At 51.7% G+C, this 24,616-nt stretch overlaps 2 protein-coding genes and 1 long non-coding RNA gene across 14 annotated transcripts in view; 1 reads left to right on the top strand and 2 right to left on the bottom strand.

Annotated features, from left to right (window-relative positions):
- Positions 1-8,454, bottom strand: part of SLC28A1 (solute carrier family 28 member 1) — a 45,426-nt gene extending 36,972 nt beyond the window's left edge. The window contains exons 1-8 of one of the 10 annotated variants that reach the window (XM_084772407.1): positions 8,117-8,454; positions 7,593-7,734; positions 7,452-7,487; positions 6,965-7,138; positions 6,697-6,885; positions 5,767-5,873; positions 4,884-4,972; positions 3,579-3,667 (exon numbers count right to left, since the gene is read on the bottom strand). In XM_084772407.1, the coding sequence (XP_084628533.1) occupies positions 3,579-3,667; positions 4,884-4,972; positions 5,767-5,862 (274 nt within the window). In that variant the 5' untranslated portion in view covers positions 5,863-5,873; positions 6,697-6,885; positions 6,965-7,138; ... (1 more) ...; positions 7,593-7,734; positions 8,117-8,454. The other 9 variants (XM_084772408.1, XM_084772412.1, XM_084772409.1 and 6 more) reach the window with 9 other exon arrangements.
- On the top strand, positions 7,460-22,146 carry LOC311592270. Of its 2 annotated transcripts, none has more exons than XR_014777359.1 (2): positions 7,460-7,508; positions 21,460-22,146. It is a non-coding gene; the product is annotated as an uncharacterized lncRNA (long non-coding RNA). The 2 variants fall into 2 exon arrangements; XR_014777360.1 differs by lacking the exon at positions 7,460-7,508 and adding an exon at positions 19,834-19,915.
- Positions 19,909-24,616, bottom strand: part of ALPK3 (alpha kinase 3) — a 45,682-nt gene continuing 40,974 nt past the window's right edge. For both annotated transcript variants that reach the window (XM_084772368.1, XM_084772369.1), the window contains 4 exons: positions 24,020-24,108; positions 23,163-23,386; positions 21,219-21,267; positions 19,909-20,679 (listed from right to left, as the gene is read on the bottom strand). In XM_084772368.1, coding sequence (XP_084628494.1) covers positions 20,334-20,679; positions 21,219-21,267; positions 23,163-23,386; positions 24,020-24,108 — 708 coding nt within the window. In that variant the 3' untranslated portion in view covers positions 19,909-20,333. The remainder of the gene's footprint in view (positions 20,680-21,218; positions 21,268-23,162; positions 23,387-24,019; positions 24,109-24,616) is intronic.

The raw sequence follows: 24,616 nt of genomic DNA, 5'->3' as shown, positions 1-24,616 counted from the left end.
AAACTAAACTAAACTAAATAAACAAATAAATAAAGTCCCTGGTTTTCTGGGAAAGTCTCTAATGTACTGACCTTGCTTTTTAGCTTCTGTAGTTCCGCTTCTGACTAACTGTTCTCACTAACTGAAGTTTGTCAACCCAGCACAAGGTTTCTGTGCTTAAATGCTCACCCCGAGAAAGGATGGGGGCTACACACAGGGATTCCGAAACACCCAGTGCAGTCGCCCAGCTGGCTAATCAAACTTTCTATTGGCTCGAACCTGTGTTCAAGCAGTCTCCTCTGGTGGCTACCACAACACTCCTAATACATCTCCCCTAATACATCTCCTACCCAAAAGGACACTCAAACCCATGACACAGTTGTTACACGGGTGTTGGGGACCTGTGCTTGTGTGTCAGGTCCTTTACAGATGGAGCCATCTCCAGGCCTCACCAATAACAGGGTATTTCCCACCCCCCAAGGGTTCTTTTTTCCTTGACCGGGCTTTCCGCTGAGCCAGTCTGAGCTTTTGCCTCACAAAAAGAAAATGGCAGCAGCTGCGGGGGGGGGGGGGGGGGGAGTGGAGTGGAGGGGGCTTGGGGGGATTGAGATGTGGGGGGTGCTTTTGAGTTTCAAAATCCAGGGCCTTGAAGAGTGATGGAAAATATAGGGCGAAGTAGTTCACAGAAATCTGAGTCTCACCTCACCTGCCACCTGCTATGACATTACTTAGAACAGGACACAGCAAGGGGCCTGGGGCTTGGGGCCAAGGGAAGACTGAGGCTCGAACCTCACAAACTGGCCCACCCTCAGGGTGTTTGTGACATAGCAAGCTGAGTCACAACAGGGCACAGGGCACAGGCCTTCAGAAAGGAATGTTGTGTGTGGCCTGTAGGTAGGGAGAATTCATGAACTGGGCACACCCACAGCCAACACAGAATGTGGGGAGGCGGGAGCCCAGGGCAGGTACACAGTGGTCACCTGCCCTGAGAGAAGCTAGGACTGTTGCAGAAGTAGACAGGTCAGTAGACCCTGAGGAATGCTAGTAGTTAAACCTGCTGGACGAAGGGTTCTGAAAGGGTAGCCCAGAGTGACAGAAATCACTCCTGGCCCTCGAGGGATGACAAAATTGAAGTTTTAGTCAAGCTGTAGTGTGAGGCCTGTGTAAAAGTAAAGTTCCCTTTCTCCAACCTGGGAGCCCTCAAAGAGCAGGGCTCTCTTCGCAAACCCTTCTAGCTGTAAGATCTCCCTCCCTCCCTCTTTCCTCCCCCCCCTCCGCCACCCAACACCCCCCTTCACCTCCTTTTTTCCCCTCCCTCCCTCCTAGAGCCAAGAAAGACAGCCTTGAATTATAACCCCAAAACCAACCAACCAACAACAAACCTGGGATCTCATACCACGAGGGTGAAAAATGCACCACGTAGCCACGGCTTTAAATTCTGATCTAGCCTTCTCTATCTCCCAAGTGCTCGGAGTATGGGGACACACCACCGTGGTCCCTAGCTTTGTGTCATGCTGGGATTGAACCCAGGGCTCTGTGCACACTGGGTGACAATTCTAATCAACTGAGCTGCAACCTCAGCCCATTTTAAAAGAAAATTGTAATTTACCGATTGGGCGGCATGCAGGGATTGCTGCACAGGTGTGGAGGTCAGAGGGCAACTTTTTTTTTTCCCCCTCAGAGGGCAACTTTTAGGAGCCTGTTCTCTTCTTCCACACCTACCTGGGTGTTGGGGATAGAACTCAGGTCCTTAGGTGCTTTCAGTCACTGAGCCATTCTCTCCCTAACCAAACTATTTGTGGAGACAAGGTCTAATGTAACCCAGGCTGGCCTCCAATTCACTATATAGACGAGGCTAGCCTTCCCTCCGGATCTTCCAGGCACCAGCATGTCATTTCTTCACCTCTTTCTAAAAAGTCTCCTCAGCTCAAAAAAACATTTTCGTGTCTCCCATCAAAAAACACGTGGCCTGCTGACATAGTGGCGCACGCTTTTAATCCCAGCACTCAGGAGGCAGAGGCTGTTGAGTTCGAGGCCAGCCTGGTCTACAAAGTGAGTCTAGGACAGCCAAGGCTACACAGAGAAACCCTGTCTCAAACAAAACAAACATGGCCGCCTTCAATCTTCGGCCACACCCTGGCCCTTAGTATTCTCTACCTGTTCTCATCTAAAAACAAAACGAAACAAAATCTCAGCAGGGAATGGTGGCTCATGCCCATAATCTCAACACTTAGGAGTCTAAGGCATTGCATTGAGTTTGAGGCTAGCCTGGGCTACATGGTGAACTTTAGCCCAGCCTAACTTACAAAGTAAGACTGTCTCAACAAACAAACAAACAAACAAACAAAAATATTTCTCCAAAGAGTTACTCATTTATATAATCTTTACTGCCTGACCTCTCATCCATATTTATTTATTTATTTATTTATTTGGGGGTTTCTGAAACAGTGTTTCTCTGTCCATTTCTTTTTCTTTCTTGTCTTTTCTTTCTTTTGTTTTTAAATTCAGGGTCTCACTATGCAGCTCTGGCTGGCTTAGAACTCACTATGTAGACCAAGTTGGCCTTGAACTCAAGAGATCAGCCTGCCTCTGCTTTCTGGGTGGCAGAATTAAAGAGATGTGCCACTCCCCTAAAGCCACCTTTACATGCTTGTCCCTAAATCCGTGGACACTCCTCAGCCCTTGGCTTTGCAAGCTCTTTACCTGTAGCTGGCCCAAGACTTCCTGCCCCTGACCTACTTCTCAGCTCATTCTGCAAATATCCTTTGGAGAGCACTTCATCTGCCCATGGCTTAGCCGTTCTAGCCCTAGCAAACGGGTCCCCTCTCTCCCTCCCTGTGGAGACCACGTCCTCCACGTGCACTTCTGTGGAAGTAAGGGACCACTGTTTTCCCCACTGTAACCCAAGACCTCCTCCACCCTGCACACACGGTCACTTCCCGGGGTTCAGCAGGCACTGATCGCTCCCTCAATTCCCACATCAGCCCAGTCTGTCTTGGGCTTCCTCCTCTCAGGCACTGAGGCCTCACGGTACCCTGTCTCTCCTGCAGCCATTTTTTGGTCTAGCAGTGTGATGTCAACCTGGATGCTTTTCAGTTTAAACCCTTCCATGCACATCTCTGGACTTCACAGTGAAATCCAAGTCCGGGAATATAGCAGCTGCCTCCCTCCCTCCTGCTTGCCAAGTCCTCCGGAGTCCTCCTGCCTCTGCAGACCTGGGCTGAGCACCCTTCAGAAACTTTACCCTCCGGCCACACTAGACTATCAAAGCCCACACCCTGCTTGCTTTCACCTTTGCTCCCTGACCTTTGTGCTTTGAGGGGTGAGGTAGGGGAGGGCCTCAGCCCTCATTGCCATGACGGTTACCATCCTCCAGGGTGGCTTGTTGCTTTGTTGCCTCTCCTTTGCTCCCAAGGAAGGACTTGGAAATGGGATGTAGTTGGGCTTGATGGAGCCCCGAGCTCCTATCTTGAGCTGGCCTAGTTGGTGCTCAACAAGCTCCATTGGTTGACTGAGTGAGTGCATGAGCCTGCTATGTGATTTGGAGACGAGAGGGGCAGTGACTGTCTCCTGAATGGGACAGGATGGGTCCTGCTTACCAGAACAGAGCAGACCTGTGCAGACCCATCCAAATAGCTGTCTGTGCTCCCTGCAGAAGCTTCTCGCTCGCACACTTAGCTGCAGACTCCTGAGGAGAGGAACCAACGAGGTTCATAAGCACCCACCCCGACTTTCACCCCAGTGGGGAGCCCCAAAACCTGCAGGTTGAAGCTACCCAAGTATGTTTCCAGTGCGGTAATGGGATAAAGCCAGATCTGGCCTTGCTACCTTACCGGGCTAAAAAGAAACCAACAGGGCAAAGACACAAGCCATGGTCCTACACCTGATGAGGCTTGAAGCCACTCTGCAGGGACACCCCTGCTCTTGGGTGAGGGAGGGAACTAACTCCTAGAGGTTTATGGGTATTCAGAAAGGCACAACTATGGCTGTACATACAACCTCCTCCTGCTTCTACCTACCCACTGAGCAAGATGGAGAGGTTCTCAACTCTGGATCGGTTCCCCTTAGACAGGGACATTTATTGTCCGAGTCCTCCATGCCTATTCGAGAGACAAGGCTTGTAAAAGTATGCAGTTTGTTAATCCCAGCACTCGGGAGGCAGAGGCAGGTGGATCGCTGTGAGTTTGAGGCCAGCCTGGTCTATAAAGTGAGTCCAGGGCAACCAAGGCTACACAGAGAGACCCTGTCTCGAAAAAATAATAAATGCAGTTTGCCACCCACATGGTCTCAGGTTTCCAGAATGGACACTAATCCTCAGGTCAATTGGTCACTTGTCTGTCCCTGGAGGAAGGGCTGCTGCCCAAATCTTCTCGAAGGTCCTGGTGGCCAAGCACCCAGCGGATGTGCACTCATTATTCACGAAATTCACCCCGCTGCTGCTGCTGTAAGGGCTCCCCATCTGCGCTGGGGGAACAGGCATCTTTTCCAGTCTCCCCAAGCTGCCAAAGGACACCCCACCACTGTCACATCCTGTCCTTGGGGTGTCCTTCCTGCTCTGCTGGATTTGGCCATACCAGACCCTGTGGGCTTGTCTCCACGTCTGTGGAAAGTGGAGAGTGTATCCCAGTCCAGGTGCTACAAACTGAGCCACCTGGGGTCTATAAGGTGGCTCAGCCACTGAGGGAGGTTGCAGGGAGGCTTGGCCAGTTGGGGAGCCTGAGAAGGCCTGCATACACATTGCGATCCCCATTGGGTTTACATCCTGGCTGCTTACCAGGAGGCAAGTAGGCACCTAGCCTGGCTCGCCCCTGAGGCCTGCAAAGCTCACTTGCCCCTTGACTTCCCTTGGACAGACTTCCATCCTCTTTCCCTGGTGACCTGGGTCCCTCACAAAAATCACCTACCTTCTGGAGAAGGCCTTCCACTTGGCCTTGTTCCGGCTGCCTCCATCCTCCGGCAGGCTTGAGTTACCTTGTGGGAGCCGGCCTTCCTCCTAAAGCCAACAGGGAACAGTCAAGGCCTGCCTTCCCACCAAGAGGCAGCTAGGGCTGAAGGGAATTGAAATAGGCAAGACTCCGGCTGCCCTGCGCACACACAGGGCGTGTGCCTCTTGGGTGGACTGAGACAGAGGCTAGACCTCTGCATGGAAATATAGGGGGCTACTTAATTCAATTCTGCACTGTACGCATTGACCACCTACTGTGTGCAGACACATCCCGCCCACAGAATTTCACTGCAGCCTCCTGGAGACCAGAAGGAAAGCCATAAAGACACTCCCAGGCAGGCCCACCCCATTGCATGACTCCAGGGCACCCCTTGCCTCACTGTCCATGTAGTTATGGGGGGTGGGGAGTGGGGGAGCATTTAGTAACGGAGAGGGTACCTTGTTAGGGAAGGAAGGGAGGATGGAGGGTAGATGTCAGGCCTCACAGTTGGAGCTATGGTCCTTAGCTTGGCCTTCGGGGATCCAGGACAAGACTGCAAATTCTCTGAAAGCCAAGTCTTCCTCAGACAACCCACGCCACCCCACCATTTGCTTCCCTTCTCATCTTGTAGACCAGATGTTCTTACCTCTTGGGACCTTTGCTGACAGCACACAGTGGGTGCTCAGGACACGTTTAAGGGGCGAGACAAAGGAGGGTGCTCTGTGCTGCTGGGGTGGGGAGGGGGGGTACTGTGCAAGCAGAGGCAGGAGAGGACAGAGTGAAGGAAGCAGGCAGACCCAGGCCCTTCCCACCCATGAGATGCTGTCAAGCCAAGGAGGTGCTATAGGGGAAGGGTACAGACCATGCTCTCCAGGAACTCGGCCCCCATGTTCTCCAGGCCATGGGCCACAGGTGTGAGAGAGATGGACGACTGGTGCCTCGGCATGTCGTCCGCCATGTGCCAGGCAGCTGAAAGACAAAGACGTCAGGGAGGGAGGGTCCAAAGCTGATGGAAGGGCCAAGTGAGAGACTAGGAACCAGAGGGAGAGAGAGAGAGAGAGAGAGAAGAGAGAAGAGAGGAGAGAGAGGAGAGAGAGAGAGAGAGAGAGAGAGAGAGAGAGAGAGAGAGAGAGGAGAGGGAGGAGAGAGAGAAGGAGAGAGAAAGAGAGGAAGAGAGAGAGAGAGAGAGAGAGAGAGAGAGAGAGAGAGAGAGAGAGAGAGAGCTCTTCCTGCCCTCACTACTGATTCTAGGAGAGGCAAGCGCCTGCAAGCTCCAGGTATTCCAAGTGGAAACAGTGCATTGCCCCTCTGTCAGGAGGAAGGAAAAGAAGAAACCGTGTAAGCAACTGCTGTGGGCCCTCTTCAGAAAAGAGGCCCTAGTGTTCATCGCTTCCTACGACAGGTGAAAGCCATCGCCAGTGGAAGACGTGTCCATTCCATCCAGCTTGAACACATGTCTCCAGACCCTGAACTCCAAGCACATCTGAAGCCAGCCCTAGCCCTGGACTTTTCCATTCAAAACGCAATAGTCTTCCTTCTGGACGAAGCCGTGCTTGGATTTTCGCTCGTGTGTAAATAAGAGCCGCAAGATCCCTATTCCTCATTGCAGGTCCCTCTCCCATCCGTGCCTTAGGAGTGCCCTACTCTATCCAGTACCACACACACCCCCTCATGAGGAGGAAAGCTTGTGGAGCGTGCAGCCGGAGCTGGGGAAGACACCGGCTACCTGGGCACGCGCAGGCGCACAGCCACAGCCACAGAGCGAGAGGAGAGAGGACCCTGTACTACTCACGGATCTGTAGTGAGCAGGCCGCTTCGAGAAAGACTGACCAAAGTGCAGGTTGCTGTGGGGAAGGCTGGGTCCAACCTGCTTGGGCTTTGGCCTGCTCACTTCTGTGGAAATTCCTGGGCAGAGTCCAAAGCTGGAGTAGGTTGGGCCTCCTCAGAGCTCAGGGTCACAGCTGGGGCGGGGACCCCTGCCCTGGTACAGGAAAAGGAGATGGGAGAACCAGGCCCACTGTGGTCCTTGCCCTCTGTCTGCTGACCTTTCCCAAACCAACCTCTTCTTGGCCTTGCTTCAGGCCACCTCCTCTAGGAAGCCACCTTGGTTGTCTGCACCCTCCCTTCCTCCTCTTTCTGTTAGCCATCCTGGAAATTTGTCTTCATGTTGTAGCTCAGCCTCCTTTTCTCATGGGATCAGCAACTCATTTACCAAGATACAGAAGGCACCGTCGCTGTCACAAACAGGAGGTGGCTCAGGGCAAAGCATCACACAGGGCACAAAAACAAGCCAAGAAGCACAACACTTTCTTCTTTCTTTCCTTCCTTCCGTCCCTCCCTCCCTCCCTCCTTCCCTTCCCTTCCCTTCCTTCATTCCTTCCTAAACACCCAAGGGACACTGCAAAGCTGAAGAACAACACTTCCATATTCAGTCCCCAAACTAAACCTTTAAACGTACCTGACAGGATTAGCAACATCTCTTTAATAATTAATGAGGCGCGCCCTTTAACAATTAATGATTCCTTTTGATACAAAAGCTGCTCCTACCTCTCACACAGAGGCAAACGCTGCTGTTTTGGAAATCTGGAAAAGAAGAGACTGGAGGTAAGGGGCCCTGCTGTTGGAGAGCTTCTGTTTCTGTTGAGGTTGGGAGAATAGTGTCTCCTCTAACCCAGGCTGGCTTTGAACCTGCTGTGTAGCTGAGGATGATAGCCTTCAGTGCCCAATCCTCCTGCCTCCACATTCCAAGTGCTGGGATTACAGGTGTGCACCACCACTCCAGGCCTTTAGCCATCCTCATCAGCAATCACTGCATGTGCAAAATGAACCCCTGAAGACATAATAGACATACACAGAGTGCAGGGGTTTTCCTTATTTCCTCTTTAACCGCACACGGTTTTACTTTATTCATTGTCCCATAGGAAATCGTACTATTTCAGGGTTTTAAAAGCTTGCTTATTGAGGCTGGAGAGATGGCTGAATGGTCAAGAGCACTGGCTGCTCTCCCAGAGAACCTGGCTTCAGTTCCCAGCACCCACATGGCAGCTCACAACTGTCTGCCTGTAACTCCTGTTCCAGGTGATCTGACCCTCTCACACCAATACATATAAAATTAAATAAATAATATATTTAAAAAAGCTTGTTTATCTGGCAGAGATACAGTACCCACCAACAGGGCACTGGGCCCCCTTGATCATAAAATAAATATTTACCTTGAGCAAGACTGAGATGGGGCCCAAGCTGATCGATCCTGAAGGGGCCACCCTCGGCCTCAATGAAGGAAAAGGATTTTGTCCTCTTTGAGGCCTCTGTCCTTCTCGGTGGCTGCTTCCATGTCCCCTCCCCCTTCTCCTCTGCCTTTTTCTTCCTCTTGGTGGCCAGAAGCAGGCCAGAGGCCCTCAGTTGCAGTGGCCCTGCAGTGAGTAGGCTATTTCCGTCTGCCTTATACCGCAGCAGCTTCCAGGCCTCATAAACAACGATTTAGACTCGGGAGTGTCACAAGATGAACCTTGAGTTTTGGAGCCCAAAGATCTAGATTCACCCTGGAGTCTTCAGTTAACTTATTCCCTGGTCTGTGAACTGCTGAGGGGAGGAACTAACTAGGGATTAAAGCAAGTGCTCAGCAGGGAGCATGGTGCTGTCAGGGCAGCTGTCTTGGCTGTCTGAGGCCCATACTGGACCATCGTGGTACCCTGCTCCCCCGTCCCTCAGCCCAGTGTGCCCTGCACCCTTCCCAGTGCTCCCCTCAATGTTAGAGTGGTTAGCAAGAATCACCCAGAAAGTCAAATCTCTCTGAGGCACGGAGACTGGGCAGGTGGGAGGCTGCAGGCACCAGAACAGGACAGGGCTGGAGGGTGGCTGGTGTCTTGCTTCTGCCTCTCTGCCTGCCTCGATGCCTCCTCACTGGCCCCCTGTGCTGCTCTCTGTTTCCTGAGGGAATGGTTCTGGAATTCCCACTTCCTTGCCAGGCCAGCTGAGGGAGGCAGGGTGCAGGATCGCAGAGAAGCGCAGAGAAGACCATATGTGTAATCGCCCCTAACCCCAGATCAAAACGGCCTCGAAGAAGAAGCTGCTGGCTCACCAACCTTCAGCCCCATGCTTCTCCTTGGAGGCAGGCCCCTTAGTTGATTTGACTCTTTTAGGGGCCACCTCCCATTCCAGGAAAACCTCTTAGCCAAAGAGCTGGCAAGGAGCCCTTCTTAGTAGGAAGAACTCACAGAATTTTTAAAATTATACAGGCAAAAATGATTTCTTATTTAGTTTATCACCTTGCTCCCTGCGAGAGAAGTTCCCTGGTGTGCTACAAACCCAGTTAATGTGATTGGTTTTTTTTTTTAATTATATATTAAAAAAAATAGTAAACTGGGCAGTGGGTAGCACACACCTTTAAATCCCAGCACTTGGGAGGCAGAGGCAGGCAGATCTCTGAGTTCGAGGCCAGCCTGGTCTACGAAGCAAGTTCCAGAACAGTCAGGGCTACACAGAGAAACCCTGTCTCAAAAATACAAACAAACAAAACCCACCACCACCACCACCAACAGCAACAACAAAACTGAGACCTGGTTTCATGTATCCCATGATGGCCTGGAACTCAGCTGTAGCCAAGGATGACCTTGAACTTTTGACCCTCCTGCTCTCAAGGCCCTAATGCTGGGATTACAGGCTTGCACTGCCATCACACCTGTGCACTGCTGGGGACCAAACTCAGAGCCTCGCACAGCCTAGCAGGCATTCTACCAACCCAGCTAGGTCTCCACATCACATGACTGGTTGGGAAACACTCCTTTCCGCTTTGTCATGCCTACTGAAGTAAGTTTCGTCACCTCATTCCTTCAGTAACATGGCTAGGAGAGTGGGTAGGGGAACCTGGCCACCTCAAGGTAAAGCCCTTATAGGTCAGCATGTAGGTCAGCAGGCTCCTGGAAAGAAGGGGAAATGCAATGTGTGTGCTGGACCCTGAGATTGTGAGTCCCAGGAGATGGTGACAACTGTCCCGTTACTAGAAAGCTTCATGGGCCAGGTGGTGGTGGTGGTGGCGCAAGCCTTTAATCCCAGCACTCGGGAGGCAGAGGCAGGCCGATGGCTGTGAGTTTGAGACCAGCCTGGTCTACAAAGTGAGTCCAGAACAGCCAAGGCTACACAAAGAAAGCCTGTCTCAAAAAAAAAAAAATCCAAAAAACAAAACAAAAACCAAAAAACAACAAACAAACAAACAACTAGAGAGCTTCATGGATGGCAGGCTGAGTGCTCAGAACTCTGCATTGTCTCAATAAACCCTCAGCCACGATGACTCGGTGAAGTAGGTGTGGCCGCCATCTTTCCAGCTGTCCTCTACAGAGCTGTGACAGGAAACAAAGTGCCACAATAGAGCGACTGTTTGGAAGTGAAACAGCCTGAGGTGGACTGAGAACAGGCAGCTGTGTCCCGTGCTGGGATTTGGGGGATCTGAGCTTGTTCTTGGGGGTATCTAGCCCATGTTTCCATTCCGTCTGCTGCGGAGAGGGCAGGACAGATTCTGGGCCCAGACTTGGACCCCTTCGTTGTGACTTACAACCTCGGCTCATGATCTGCACTGTGAAGGACACTGTGTCCCCGAATGACTTTCCAAGCGAGCCCCAGTGTGAATTGTGCAAGGGATGAGTGTACTGGGCAGCCAGCCCATATCCTGAGTAAGAACCCAGCTACTCCAAGAACAGTTTGCCTGGACGGCCCCCGTGCCGTTCCTGAGAGAACCAGTGCAGCAGAATGCCTGCCAGGTCCGAGGCATGTTCTGTAGCCTGAGATGGGGGGAATCTCATGAGTGACGCACCGGGGAGTGCTCTTGGATGGGGGAAGGGGTGCAGGGGTGCAGAATATGGTGAGGGTGAGAAGCCAAGATGTGGTGTTTCAGCTGGAGCCTGGCTTTCGCCTGACTGCACAGGGGAAATGCACAGCACACTGTCCGCCTTCTGGCAACAGGAACCTTCTGTCAGCCAAGGGCCGGCAGTGGGGGGAGGAGAGGAAGCCCCGATGTTGTCTTCCAGGTGACTTTGCTTCCACTTGGTTCTGTATGTGCTTCAGCAGATGTGAGCCACCGCCTTCCCTGTCCCAGTGCCTGGAGGATGGCTGCCCACAGCAAAGGGGTCTTGGGTTGTGTGGCAGCAGCCCAGACAAATGGGAACCAATTGGTTCTTTGGCACTTCTGGCTCCCCAGGAGCAAGAAGCAGGGTACAGGCTCCCATAACCTAGGCAAGACCAGGCTGTCTCTTCCTACAGGCACCCTGCCTGCTTCAGCCAGGACCTAACCCCATCTACTTTTTTTTTTTTTTTTAAGACAAGGTTTCTCTGTATAGCCCTGGCTGTCCTGGAACTCAATCTGTAGACCAGGCTCGAATGCATAGATTTACCGGCCCCTGCCTGCGGAATGCTGGGATAAGAGGTGTATGTCACCCCTGCCCAACTCACTATTTAATCACTATAAGGCAAAATGGAGTAGTGGATGAGACCATTACCTCAGCTCAGAAACCCATATCATCATCATGCCCTATCATCCACCATTTGAGTGCCCTTCTTTATGTGTGGTGTCTCCATCACTACTCCCTTTGCCCTGTAGAAAGTGTATCTCTATTCTGACTCTGCTAGTTCCAGGGTCTCTGGTACCAGTAGGGGCCTCCTCCTGCCCAGAGACAGTGGCAACCACAAACCATAAAAGGTCAGGTGACCCCAACCTTCTGCACTCTTAACTTTATGATTATGGGGTGGGCATCAGGTTTCTGTGGGGGAGGGGTTGGACACGTATGTACGCACCTGTGCATGCTTTTGCGGAGACCAGAGAATGATGCCGGAAGATCCGCTCCCTTTCTCCCCCATCTTATTCCTTTGAGACAGGGTCTCTCCCTGAACCTGGAGTTAGGCTGGAAGCCAATGAGCCCCAGTGTTTCCTGCTTCCGTCCCCTCCCAGAACTGGGGTTACAGGTGGAGGCTTTTAAAGCACACCCAACTTTTTGTGAGCTCAGAATTTAATTACAACATTCTTCCCTTTTCTTTCCCTCCTCCAAACCCTGCCATGTGTACTCCCTTCCCATTCGCCTTCCAATTCGTGGCCTCTTTTCTCACTGTTATTGCATGCATATATGTGCATATGTATATGCATACACATGTATGTTCTTAAATATAACCTGTTGTATCCATACCGTGTTACTTGTATGTATGTTTTGGGGGCTGACCACCGGGCACCAGGCAACCAATTGGTGTGCTCTTTCTTCCTTGGGAAGACCACCTCTCTCAGACCCAGCTCTCCTCGGTTGCTGCTAGTTCTTTGTGTAGGGTGGAGGCCTCATGCCCTTTGTCCCATCCGGTTTGGCACATCCATCGGTCGGTGTCATATTTATTCAGCTCCCCTTTGGGCAGTCACGTTGGTGAGACTTTATGGATGTCGCTTCTGATGTTACTAAGAGACACAATCTCACGGCAAACTCCTTGATTCTCTGGCTCTTCCGCAGTGTTCCCTGAGCCTTAGGTGTGGGGGTGTTTTGTAGATGTGTCTATTGGGACTGGGGTCCATAGCTCTGCAGTTTGATAGGCTGTGATTTTCTGTAGCGGTGTCTGTTGTAAAGAGAAGTTTCCTTGATGAGGGGTGAAGACAGTTACCTGCGGGTGTAAGGATGTATGACCACATGACCACATTTCCATCAACAACGGAACCAAATACATGACAGAATGCAATATTACAGTAGAAATGAAAATTTCTTGTCATCCAGTGACATCATAGCAGTTGTACTATCACACAACTCATTATGTGTTTGTGGCAACACTGGTGTAAACAAACCCATTGCACTGTCAGTTGCATAAAAATATGCACGTGTGTCCCATACATAATATGTGATGATGACAACTAGGGACCATGTTAAAGTGTACTGCCAAAGTGTACTGTGTGCTGTCACACCAGCTGCCACCTTCTGTGCCTCAATGGCCATGTCTTTTGACTATATCACGAGTCCACAGTGAGCCGGGCATGGTGACATAGGCCTTTAATCCCAGCTCTCGGGAGCCAGGGGCAGGCAGATCACTGAATTAGAGGCCAACCTGGGTTACACAGGGAGTTCTGGGACAGCCACGACTACATAATGAGGCCTTAGCTGTTTTGTTTTTTGCCCTAAGTTCTTTGGAGAGGTCAAGATCACCCACTGTTCTTCAAGGAGACCCAGGAAGAAGGAAGTAAAATCACCTAAGAGTGACATCACGTAACATCACACATGTCATAGCATGTCCCCTCAGCTGTGCCTGAGCTTTGAGCTGCTGCACTGCTTGTTTCTTCTGTGTGGTTTTGCTCTTGCTTTCCTCCTTCCTCTTCCCAACATGCTTCCGAGCTTAGCTCAGGTGCCCCCAAGTCTGTCAGTCACAGTACAGCTGCAGTCCTGCCAATGTCCGTTCCTGCTCTTCTTCATAGCCCTCCTTACTTAATGTGTTTGCTCATATATGTTCCATGGTAAGTTTTTCCTTTGAGATGGAGTATTGTGCAGTCCAGACTAGCCTCAAATTTCTATGTACTTTAAACTTTAAACTCCTGATCTTCTTTCCTCTACCCTCCTATGTTCTGAGGTTCTAGACGGCACCATCATGCTGGATTATCATGCTGTGGCTTTGATTTTTGCCTCCCATACAAGACTATCAACTCCTTGAGGGAGAAATTCATATCTGTCATGAATGCTATCATGAGCACAGCACATACAGTTACCACATAGTGCAGACAGTCCCCACATCGCAAGTCAGAGAGGCTAACAAGGAACCAGAGTGGACGTGGTTGGGAAAGCAGGATTTAAAGCCAGGCTTGTCTGCGTTGTTCTAAGCCCACCAAGTCTCCCAATAACTTGGCTTCCTTGTGCTGCTCCCTCTGTAGCGGAGAGTTAGATTTCTGGGGAAACACAGGCATGCAAACTACTTTGCATTTCTCAGTTAAAACTATTGGGGGCGGGGGTTATGATGTGCAAGTTCCACTTCCTGGGAAACTGACCAGAATCAGGTGGCCTTCTTGAGTCTGACCAGCACAAGGGTGCTGAGTTATAAAACTGGGACTCAGACTCTGCTCTGGGCAGTTTTACTGAGACAAGCCACTCACCAGAGCTCTTGAGCCTAGCATAAAGTCTCTCCAAGGTGATAACACTGGGCTAAGGCCACCTTGTAGGTGTCCAGTGGGTGCCTCTGGGTTGTCTTAGCTAAGGTCTTTACTGCTGTGAAAAGACACCACGACCACAGTAACTCTTATAGAAGAAAACATTTATTGGGGCCGATTTTTAGTTTCAGAGGTTTAGTTCATTATTGTCACAGCAAGGAGCGTGGTGCCACACGGACAGACGGTGCTGGAGATGTAGCTGGGAGTTCTACGTCTGGGTTCACAGGCAACATGAGGAGACAGTGAGCCACTGGGCCTGGCTGGAGCTTCTGAGACCTCAAAGCCCCTCCCCCCACTCCCCACTGACGCGTTTCCTCCAACAAGGCCATGGCTCCTAACTCCCTTTGAGCCTATGGAAGCCGTTTTCTTTCAAACCACCACATGGATGCAGAGCAAGCTAGGACGTTTACTGTGTGTCCCACACTAGCCATTTTTCCAGTAACACACCCCACCTTGGAGGTGAGGGCGTAGGAGACAGAAATCAGCCCTCTTCCACCTCACATACTCCCCTGAAGTCCCAGCCTTAGGGAAACACAAGACCCGAGGCAAGATTTTCTTTCTTGAGTGAAAACTCAGAGAAGCAAAACGCACTGAGTTGCTAAGGCCATCACGTGCCCTGGCTACCATCTTCTGTTAGGATTGCCATTTAGTGGGCCACACAGGCACCCCATACAGAACTACCTCTGATCCTACCTACGTTGCAGGCAGGTTCTGACAGAGCCAGGTGCAGCTTAAGCCTGCACGTGTGTTCTCACTAGACAGGAGGTCATGAGCCTGGATGAATTCTCATTTCCCCAGGGAGTCACGGCTTGCTTCTGGAGCCCTTATAAAGGTGACCCAGGGTAAAGCACAGGAGACTCTTGCTCATACTTTAGGATGGGAAAAGAAATCATTGGACGCATAGTTTTGAAAACATATTTTCTTATTATGTTGGGGCCTGGAGAGATGTCCCAGCAATTAAGAGCGCTTGCTGCTCTTTCAAAGGATGCAAGCTCAGTTCTCAGAACTTGCATCAGGCAAGAGCCTGGTATTCCAGCTCCAAGGGAATTTGATGTTCTCTTCTAGCCTCCAAGGGTACACACACACACACACACACACACACACACACACACACATACACAGACAGACAGTCAGACAGACACACACACACGTAAAAGAATTAAAAGTAAACCTTTACATTTAGTGTGTATGCTAGAGAGTCAGAAGAGAGCTTGCAGGAGTTTGCTTCCTCCTATCCTGGGTCAGCAGGCTGGAGGCCATGCCCTACCCACTGGGCCACCTTACCATCCTTCTTCCTGCCCTCAGTCAGCAGGCTGGAGGCCATGCCCCACCCACTGGGCCACCTTACCATCCTTCCTTGATGACCTTTTTAAAGCCACCGGTGATAGATCAGGCTCTCTTCCCTTCCAAAGGGTGAAACAGGGGACCGTTCTGTGGTTATGTAGAAATGTCCTTGTAGCTTGTAGCCATGGACTTCGCTTTACAATCAACCCAGAGGTCCATTCTGTAAAACTGGAAATCCACCACTAGTTGAAACACAGCCTCACCCAGTTGCAGAAATCACCACCTCACCCAGCAGTGCTCAGGGCACACTGAACACAAGCTGACAGGAGCGTTTCCTCCGGGCTCTGGCAGGAGACAACCTCCCTTTGCTGACCCTACACTATCTCTCTGCCAAGAGAGTCCACCCTCTGCACCTGTAGGTACAGAAAGCAGCATCACATGAGGAGGAAGAGAAGAAACTGTGCCTGGAAGCTGCTTCACAGAATAGAGAACACACGCTGTTCAAAAACTAAGCAGAAACCTGTGAAATGTGGCTCACCAAGATGAGCAGAACGGAATTCTGGTTCAGGTCTTATTTACTGAGACGCACTCACCAGAGATTCCTCATTCAATGTAGACCCTCACAGGCCCGAAATTTTTTCCCATTTTAAAGGGGCATGAACAGCACAACTGGACCGAATGTTGGCCTATACTAGATGATATTAAAGACCAAAAGGTCTGGCTGCAGTCATGTGTGCCTATGTCCCAGTGACTTGGGAGGCTGGGATGGGAGAGTCGTTTGAGCACAGGAGTTAGGGCCAAGCTGGGAAACATAGCAAGACCCTCACACATGCTCTTAACAAAACATAAAGACCAACACGGGGAAGGGTCCCTGGCGTGCATCCATCCCCACCTGCCTCTGCCTTCAGGCTGGACAAAAAGATGGACTCCCCTGGCTGAGAAGTGGGCGAGCCTCTGCTGACTTCCCCTGAAGCACTGACTGGTGGGGCAGACCCCTGACCTCAGTAGTGGAGAAGCTGAGCTGGGTGGGTGACGAATGGACTTGGGTGTAGGATCCTGAGCTGTGGTTTAGCAATGGCTGGTGTCCTAGGAATGGGAAAGGTCAGGCAGGCCCCCAGTGTTACCAAGTGGTTATTGTGACTAAAGACTTCTGGTTGGACCAACAGGACAGTCCCAAGGTAGAAGTCAAGATCTCCCCACTTGATTTCCAGACCCTCCCAAGGAGGAAGTGAAACAACCAGATGCCTCTCTGAAGGAAGCCCCTCTCCTTACCACTAGACGCATGCTGTGAGACTCCCTCCCAACCGCCTCCAAGAGACCTGTCTCACATCTGTGGTCTGTAGGACAAGGGGACCAGCAGTTCCCCAAGATGCTTCCCAAGATACAACGTATGATATATACACATGTGCACACGTGGTGAGCTCCCCGTGTGCACGCCACAGATTAGTAACTTTAAAATGACTTTAAAATGCAAGCAGACTACATTGCTCCTTAAGAATGTTCTGGTGTAAATGGATCTGTTCAGGTCAAGAATAGACCTTTGTTTTATTTCTTCTAGTCCCTTCACACTATGGACCAAGCGTCTTGCTATTCAAGTCCAGAAGGCTGCCAGGCCTGGTTAGGCCTAGAACAAGTGAAAGGTCTCCAGCTGGGAAAGCTGGTTCTGATAAAAACTGGTTCTGCCACCAGGCTGCCAGACCCAGCAGTACTTGAGGTGTCTACCTGTGGCACATTGGGGAATTATATGGAGCCCGTGATAGTGCTAATGAGCTTATGGTTAAGCCATATCAAGGAAATATGACAGGAGAGTCCAGAATTGGAAACCAACTAGTGTTCTTGCCAACAAGTAACTATTACACTTCTGGGGGACTCTCTGGCTGGCCACTAGGTCCCCAAGGATGATTCTCATCCTCAAAGATACAGTAACAGCTCTGCTGAAAGCCAAGGCAGCCACCTGCCATTCAGGGTCCATGCGTGGAAAGAGGCGATGGGCACAGCTAGCAGGAACTCTAGAGGGGAAAGTAAACTTGCTGCCACATGACACAGGGCGGGGCTAGAGAGAACGCTGGAGATTCCTGGAGTGTTTCTACACTGTCGTGTCCAGTAGAAGGTCCTGTCACACAGGCAAGACCCCTAAGGGACCAGACATGAGAACTGAGTCCAAGAGGGTCTATAATTTTGGTTGAATTGGGTTCATCTTACCAGTTAGATCATAGAGTGCAGAATTTCAAAGTGGGATTTTGATTAAACTGAAAAACCATAGCAAGTGGCACCTGCCTTCGGCAAATGGGTGGCCGCTTCATTACCCTTAGACTTAGTAGTTGGGTATCGGGTGTGTCCCTGTCTAAGCAGGGTACTTGGTTTGGGCTGAATGTGGGAATCGTAACAGAACACATGAGGAGAAATCTTTGTGTCTGAATCAGGGTGTGTTTCTCAGCTCTGCCCACCAAGTCCTTCCTGACCTTCCATTCTCCATTCCTCTGGGAAGAATCACCCTCTTAGCCTGGATGTGAGCACGCACACTCCTGATTCCGGTACTTTGAGGGTTGAGGTAAGAAGATCAGGAGTTCAGAGCCAGCATCTCAACTATTATATATCATGAGTTTGAAGCTAGCCTGGGCTACTTGAGATGCTGTCTCAAAAATAATCTCCAACTTTTGGAATACTGACTCTCTCTCTCTCTCTCTCTCTCTCTCTCTCTCTCTCTCTCTCACACACACACACACACACACACACACACACACACCCTGTGAGTCCCTGAGCCCCAGGCCAGACTGTCTTGGCTGAAATTTGAATTTTGGTGGAGGGGGCCTGCCGGGAGCCATGGCAACAGCTATTGGGAGCTGCCCGGGCTCCTGCTTTTCCCAAGGCTAACTGTTCAACTATCCTTTTGGTTCTGTGAGTGAGCTACCCCAACATCCCTCTCATGAGACCATTTTCTTGATTAATTGGTCCAAGTTACAATTTCTGTTGCTTCAAATCCACATCCTCGAAGATACACATTCCTCCCCTAACTGACACACGTTGCCTTCCAAGAGCTGCCAGTCTGGGGTCTAGCACACAGGAGGTGCTTAGTGCTCTTTGGCTGAATGAATAAATGCCAGAGGAACGACCCAGTTTTCACTGGATATGCAGGCTGGTAGACTTGGGGACATGCTGGAGCAAGTAGGGAAAGTGGGGAGTCACCTGAGCAGAGAGTTGGTAGAGAAGTTGCAAGCATCCCCAATGGATGGGGAGGTGTCAGGTAAGGAGAGGCCCTGGGTGGGGCAGGGTGCAGTGGGGGCGGGGCAGTCATGAGCACTTGCTGAGGAGGAGGAGGAAAGGACAAGCAAGGAGGTGGAAGGCAGGTGCTCTGCTGTGGGGCTCCTCTTGCTGGGAAGGCTGCGGCAGAGCCGAGGGAGCTTCTGCTGAGCCCCGAGCTCTGCTCTTCCTTCTTGGGTCCCTTCCTTCCCGTTCCTCTTCCAAATTGGAGGCGCAGTTAGTTCCAAAGAGTTTAAGTTCCCAGACACCCTGCTGAAGGGCAGGAGCCATCAGCTCAGTTGCACTGTAGCACTCACTATCCACCTGTGGCGGCCACAGACAACTGAGATGAACTTCAGGCTAGGAGCCAAAATCAGATCCATTTTGCCCCAGGCCCAGGGACTACGCAGAGCCTTCTTGACCTTTCTTAATCGATAATCACACCAGATGAGGGCAACAAACAGGACACACAGTTGCTGCCTTTATTGCGTAACAAGGGGAGCAGGCTAGCTCCGGACCTACCCCATTCCAGCTCTCTAGGAAGGACCCGGGGTGCTGGACCTGGCACAGAAATTCCCTGGGAACCCACACCTGAGCATCTGGAGCCGAGCCCCAGGTTCAAGAGCAAATGGCTGGAGGTAGGCACAGGGGCATCCTTCTCCACCCAAGTGCATGTGAGTGGGGTGCAACCCTCCAGGAACACCCCTGTGTCCCCCTCCCTCATGAGCAAGAGCCCCAGTCTTCCACTCCTTTAGGACGGAGATGCGGCATTTACTGCAGCCCTCGCTCCTTTCAAAAGAGAGCACAAGGCACCTCAAAGTCAAGGCCGGCCCTCTACCTACAGCTGTTCACACGTCCTCATGCCACCTCCCTCCCCATGAACAGAGAAGCTGGGAGAACCAAGGGAGAGGGCACTGGGGTGGAGTGAAGCCAGAAAGGCTGTTCCTCACACAGACATTGGTGGGTAGGGTGCAAGGGTCAAGATGGAAAGGAGCCCTTGGACAAAGGGACAAGCAAGAGCGAGTGAAGGGCAGGCAGCAGACTGCACTGGGTTCCAAGCCAGGGATGGTGCCGTGTGCAAGGAAGCATGGGAAACAGGGAAGTGCCAGCGTGACAAAGAACATGTATCATCAGAACAACCCTGCACAAAGACACGATGGGCTCCAGAAAGGCCCTGGGTCCCACCAGGCTCAGGGCAGGTTAGTGGCGGCGTAAGCTGTGAAGGATGAGGCACGGGAGCTGAGAGATGAAACCCTGAGAGTCACCAGGCTGGACCTCACAGGAAGTCCAGTGCCCTGAGGACAGGGAGCGAGCCAGGAAAAGCAGGGGCAATAAGGTAAATGCTGGCCCACGGGCCCCGGAGCGCAACCTTCGCTTGTGCAGCGGCAGGGGCAAGGGTCAGAGTGCAGAACTCGTGCGGAAGACTCAAGGAGCCTCCAGCAGCGGCAAGTGTAAACTTGAAGGAGGGCCTAGGCCACCAGGCACTCGGAGGTGGGCCCCGCTTGAGGCCTGGGAGCCCTGGGGCGACAGTGACACTAGAAGAGGCCAACAGGTCACGTGCCATGCCCCCCAAAGCCTTCCAATGAGGTGAAACTACTCAGAGAGGTCCCCAAGAGGTGCCTCCTTTGGGCACCTTCTCTGATTAGTCCTGAATTGAAAATGTCTCCATCTGGTTCAAGCTGCTTCCTGGTTGGTCTGCTCTTGGGCACAGGCCCCCAGCCTCCTGTGGTGGTGGTGGTGGTGGTGTGGGGGGGCTACCGCATGCCCTGAGCCTTAGAGCTCCCCTCTTGGGCAGGAGGCTCCCCCAATGACTGAACAATGACTGCCTGAGAGGCCTGAGGAGTGGCCTTGGAGCTTGGAGTGCTCTTCCGTGTGCCCTGGGGACTGGGAAGGCCTTTCTTCTGGGGCTGAGGACTCAGCTGGGACCCTTTCCTGCCCGCGGATGGACTCTTGGAGCCTTTGGCCTTGGCTTGAGGGTGGGCAGCCTCAGGGCCCTTGAGGGGTTTCAGCCCCAGCATCTCACAGTAGCTGTTGCACTGGTGGGAAGAGGCAAACTGGTCCAGCAGGGCAGGGAAACAGCTCTCCTTGAGGCCTTGGTATCTGCAGCCAAACATAAGAGCTGAGTGGGCCCTACTGTGTCACAGGCCCATGGTAGCTGGCTTTGGGATGGCTGACATCAAAGCGTTGCGCGGTGTGACAAAAATGTTCCTCAGAATGCTACTTCAGGTGGCTCCCTCCCAAGCTCAAATTTAAAGTGGGGTCACTATATCCCGACACACGGGATTCATCAGATGGGCCATTCTTTTCAATGTCAATTGCTGTAGTCTGCCCCACCCCCACCCCCTCCCCCTCCCCCTCACACCCCAACTGTAGCTGCGGGGGGGCCCTTCTCAGAGAGGGAAGAAGTTGAAGGGGCCCAGGATTTCAGGGAGCCACTTGTGAGGACATTAGGAGTTAGGGGTATGGGGAGGGGAGGCTCAGTGTCCCCAGGGTGTCACCAGTGACCACATGGCCACAGGTTCATGTGACTGGGATCATGCAGCCCCAGGCCCAGCACCTCAGGGATGGAGGAGAATCATTAGGAGTTGGGGTACCCTGAGAAGACGCTCTCAGACATTCTGTCCCCAAGAGCCACTCACCCTCGAAGTTTGGTAGCAATCTGGACATCAGTTGTCTTCCAGTCAGCCCCTAGGGAGAAAAGTAGGCATTGATGTCAGCCAGCCTAGCGGCTTCTAGGGCCTTGTGCCACAGCACGATGTCACCTTAGAAAGAAGCTTCCTGGAGCTGACAACCCAAGCTCGCCTTTACAGGTCAGACCAGTCCACACACTGGGTTATCCTCAGGGTTCTGGACTCAAACCTTCTCCCTCCTCTTAACAAGGTAGCCGTCCACCCAGGAAAGAGAAGTGGGAACGAGACCAGCAGAAATACAACACCGGAGAAGACAGGCTTCCCACGCTCCCGAGGTCAGCACACGGTCTAAGAAATCAGGGGTCTTCCGGGTGACACGCTAATGTCAGCCTTGGAGAACACAGCCTGGCACAATGCGGATAAGGGGGAAATCTCTCACCCACATCAGTCCATGCATACCTCACCATTCAGGTTTGGGCTTCTGATCCTCTTTCCCCATTTCTACGTGGAGCATCTTTCTAGGGAGTTGCGTTTCCCTCATAGGCTGGGGACTGCCATGTGACAGGGTGCGCCGAATGGGTCGCAGAATCAGGCAAACCTAGATTTCAACTCTTTCACTCCTGAGCTCTATGAATTTAACAAGCCACTTCGTCTCTAACCCTCAACTACAGAGGACAACAGTACCTACCTGTCCTGTGGACACTGAGATGCTCCCACATGGAGGACTCTTAACTTCCTGCTGCCCTTCAGCATTTACCTCGGTTCATTTAGTGTTACATGAATGAGCCCTTACACTTGCACGGGATTTTAGCTTGCAAAACCTCTTCCCAAATGCAGGGTCTCTGTGCTGATCACAAGTCTGAGGGGCACGGAGACACCGCTCAAGAGAATGAAAGGCAACTACAGCCCCCAAGAGTGAATGGCTTGAGCTGCCTGAGCTTTGCTTCCCCTCCCATCGCTTTGGTGTTTGCTGTTTTTGTTGCTTTCACGAGGGTCTTGCTATGTGGCTCAGGCTAATTTCCTAGCTCAGTTTCCCAAGTGCCGGAATGAGAGGTGTGTGCTATGAGTTAATGTATTGCATGACAACGGCTTGGTATATCACCTAGCTCCTCAGCCCCATACACCACACACACACACACACACACACACACACACACACACACACACACACACGCCTCAGGTAGCCCAGGCTAACTTCAATTTCACTATGTAGCCAAGGATGAGTACAAATTCCACATCCAGAGTGCTAGGACGACAGCCTGTCTGTGTTTGAGATGGGTGGTCACTTGCTGTCCAGGCTGCCTGCAAACTTGAGGTTCTGCTCCGGCTTCACGATTCCAGGATTATAGGCATAGAGCACCAAGGATATCAATAAATCTTTTTATGCTATGGTAGCACAGAGTTTGGGAGATTTGGGGAGTGAGAAAGTCAAGAGCAAGGCAGCAGGGAAATGAGGTATCAGAAAGTTGATTGTGATTTTTGAACTCGATGGCATGCAGTGCTCTAGATTTTAAATCGTAAGTGGCCTGAACTGACTGACTCCTTGAAGTGCTTGGAGACAGGAGGCCAGTCTAGTCTGCAAATCAAGTTCAAGGCCAGCAGGGGCTGGATAGCAAGACCTGTCCTAAAACAAACAAACAAACAACAACGAAAAAACAAAACTATTTTTTACGTAACTTTGCATAACAAAAAATTGATATCTAAAACAAAATAAGTATTTTAAATTTTAGGTGGGTCTGGATTCCTTAAAGTGTAACTACATTGCTAACTGGCTGCACGAGGCCCTGGTCTATCTAAGGATTGCATGCCAAATAGTCTCTGGCCAATCAGGGTTATGAAATCCTTGTGAAACACAGAGGAGAAAGAAGGCTTGGTGAGCTGCGAGCACGCTGTGTGCTCTGCCTTCTCCGTGTGCTTCCACGGCATGCATCTGTGCACCCCCCACCCTCATACCTGCTAAGTCCGTGACCAGGAAGCTGCCATTTGTCCACTGATACAGCCAGTGCTGGAAGGTCTGGCACTTCTGCATGGCCTCCGAGCTGCTGGCTGCTGCTGGGGCCCCAGCACAGCCCCATTGCCTGGAACAGTAAGGCTGCAGCGGCTTGCCCAGATCTTCTTCCAAGGTAGCGTATGGTATAGTGTTCGCAGGCCGGTAGATCAAATAAAGTGGGATGATCCTAAAGACAGGGGCACCCTGTGGTTAGTCGGAAGAGTGGCCGCAGAGATCACCTTCCCCTTGTCCCTGTTTGCAAGAGCAACATCTAAAAGAAGGGACCTTTCTGGAAAGAGTTCTCAGCTCTGAGTATGAAGGACAGAGGGAAAGATAGAAAATGACCACCGACTTCAGAGTCAGGCCCATTCTCTGTGGTTAGTAGGACTAAAATTAAACCCTGTTATGGCCCCGGGTAGCCTGCGTTTGGATGAGGGCTGAGAAAAGTATGTGCAAACAGAAAGGACACCTGCAGGAAGAAGCCCAGAGTGTCAGCTAGGCTTGATGCCAGCAGGAGGACCAGATGCACAGGGCACATTGACAGCTCATGCCAAATGTCCACACTGACCCACCCTGCCCACCTGCCACATTAGAATCTCACCCAGCAGCTGCCTGCCACACCCACCCCCTCCCCTCTCCAGAGCCCCAGAACCTGCTGTTGAAGCTTTGCAGCAGGCAAATGTGGGATCGCTGCCAAGCTGAGTGCGAGTGCCGGGTGGCTGTGAGGCAATCCGTACCTGGCAGGAACTCAGGAGGGCCCTGGGAGGCTGTGAAAGTGCTGTCTTTAAGCCCAAGCCCAAGCCCCCCTTAGAACACTTACTCAGGCACCTCCCCGAAGCCAGAGGTTGCCCGGGCCTCAGCTGCAAAGATTTTGCAGTACTCCCGACTCATGTTCTGGATCTTGCACCCCTGTGGATTAGAAGAAACCAATTCTCGTTACCAAGGACGCTCCCCAGGTGTGTGGTGTGCCTGCCTGAGCGAGTGGGCTCCTGCCAGGGGGGCTGCGGGAAAGAACTCCAGGCCTGGGCTTACTGCTTCTTCACCTGATTTTCTCTTCTGAATAACAACAGGCTGTGGGCTTTTTTGGGTCAAATTTAGAGTTTTCAAAAGTGGTCTCCCAGCTGGGTTTACTGGAGCCCTAATGATGCCCCAGGAACCCTGTGCAGAGCCCAGGGCAGACTATGGTCCCCACCTCCGTTGCTCTCTTTTACTTGATGTAATAAGGCCTCATTGAGATTGGATATGGAGCTGGAGAAAGGCTTCTGCTACAGGGATGATGATTTGGACGCTGGAGAGATAGGTCGGTGGTTGACTGGTTTTCCAGAGGACCGAGGTTTGATTTCCAGGCCCACATGGCACCTCATAGCCAGGCTGAGGGGATGGAACACCCTTTTCTCAGTGTCACATACACACGGGC

This window comes from Acomys minous (genome assembly GCF_964271855.1).
Source record: "Acomys minous genome assembly, chromosome: 2".
NCBI classification, from domain to species: domain Eukaryota; kingdom Metazoa; phylum Chordata; class Mammalia; order Rodentia; family Muridae; genus Acomys; species Acomys minous.
The sequence above is the reverse complement of the archived record's forward strand: the minus strand, read 5'-3'. Positions and strand labels throughout refer to the sequence as shown.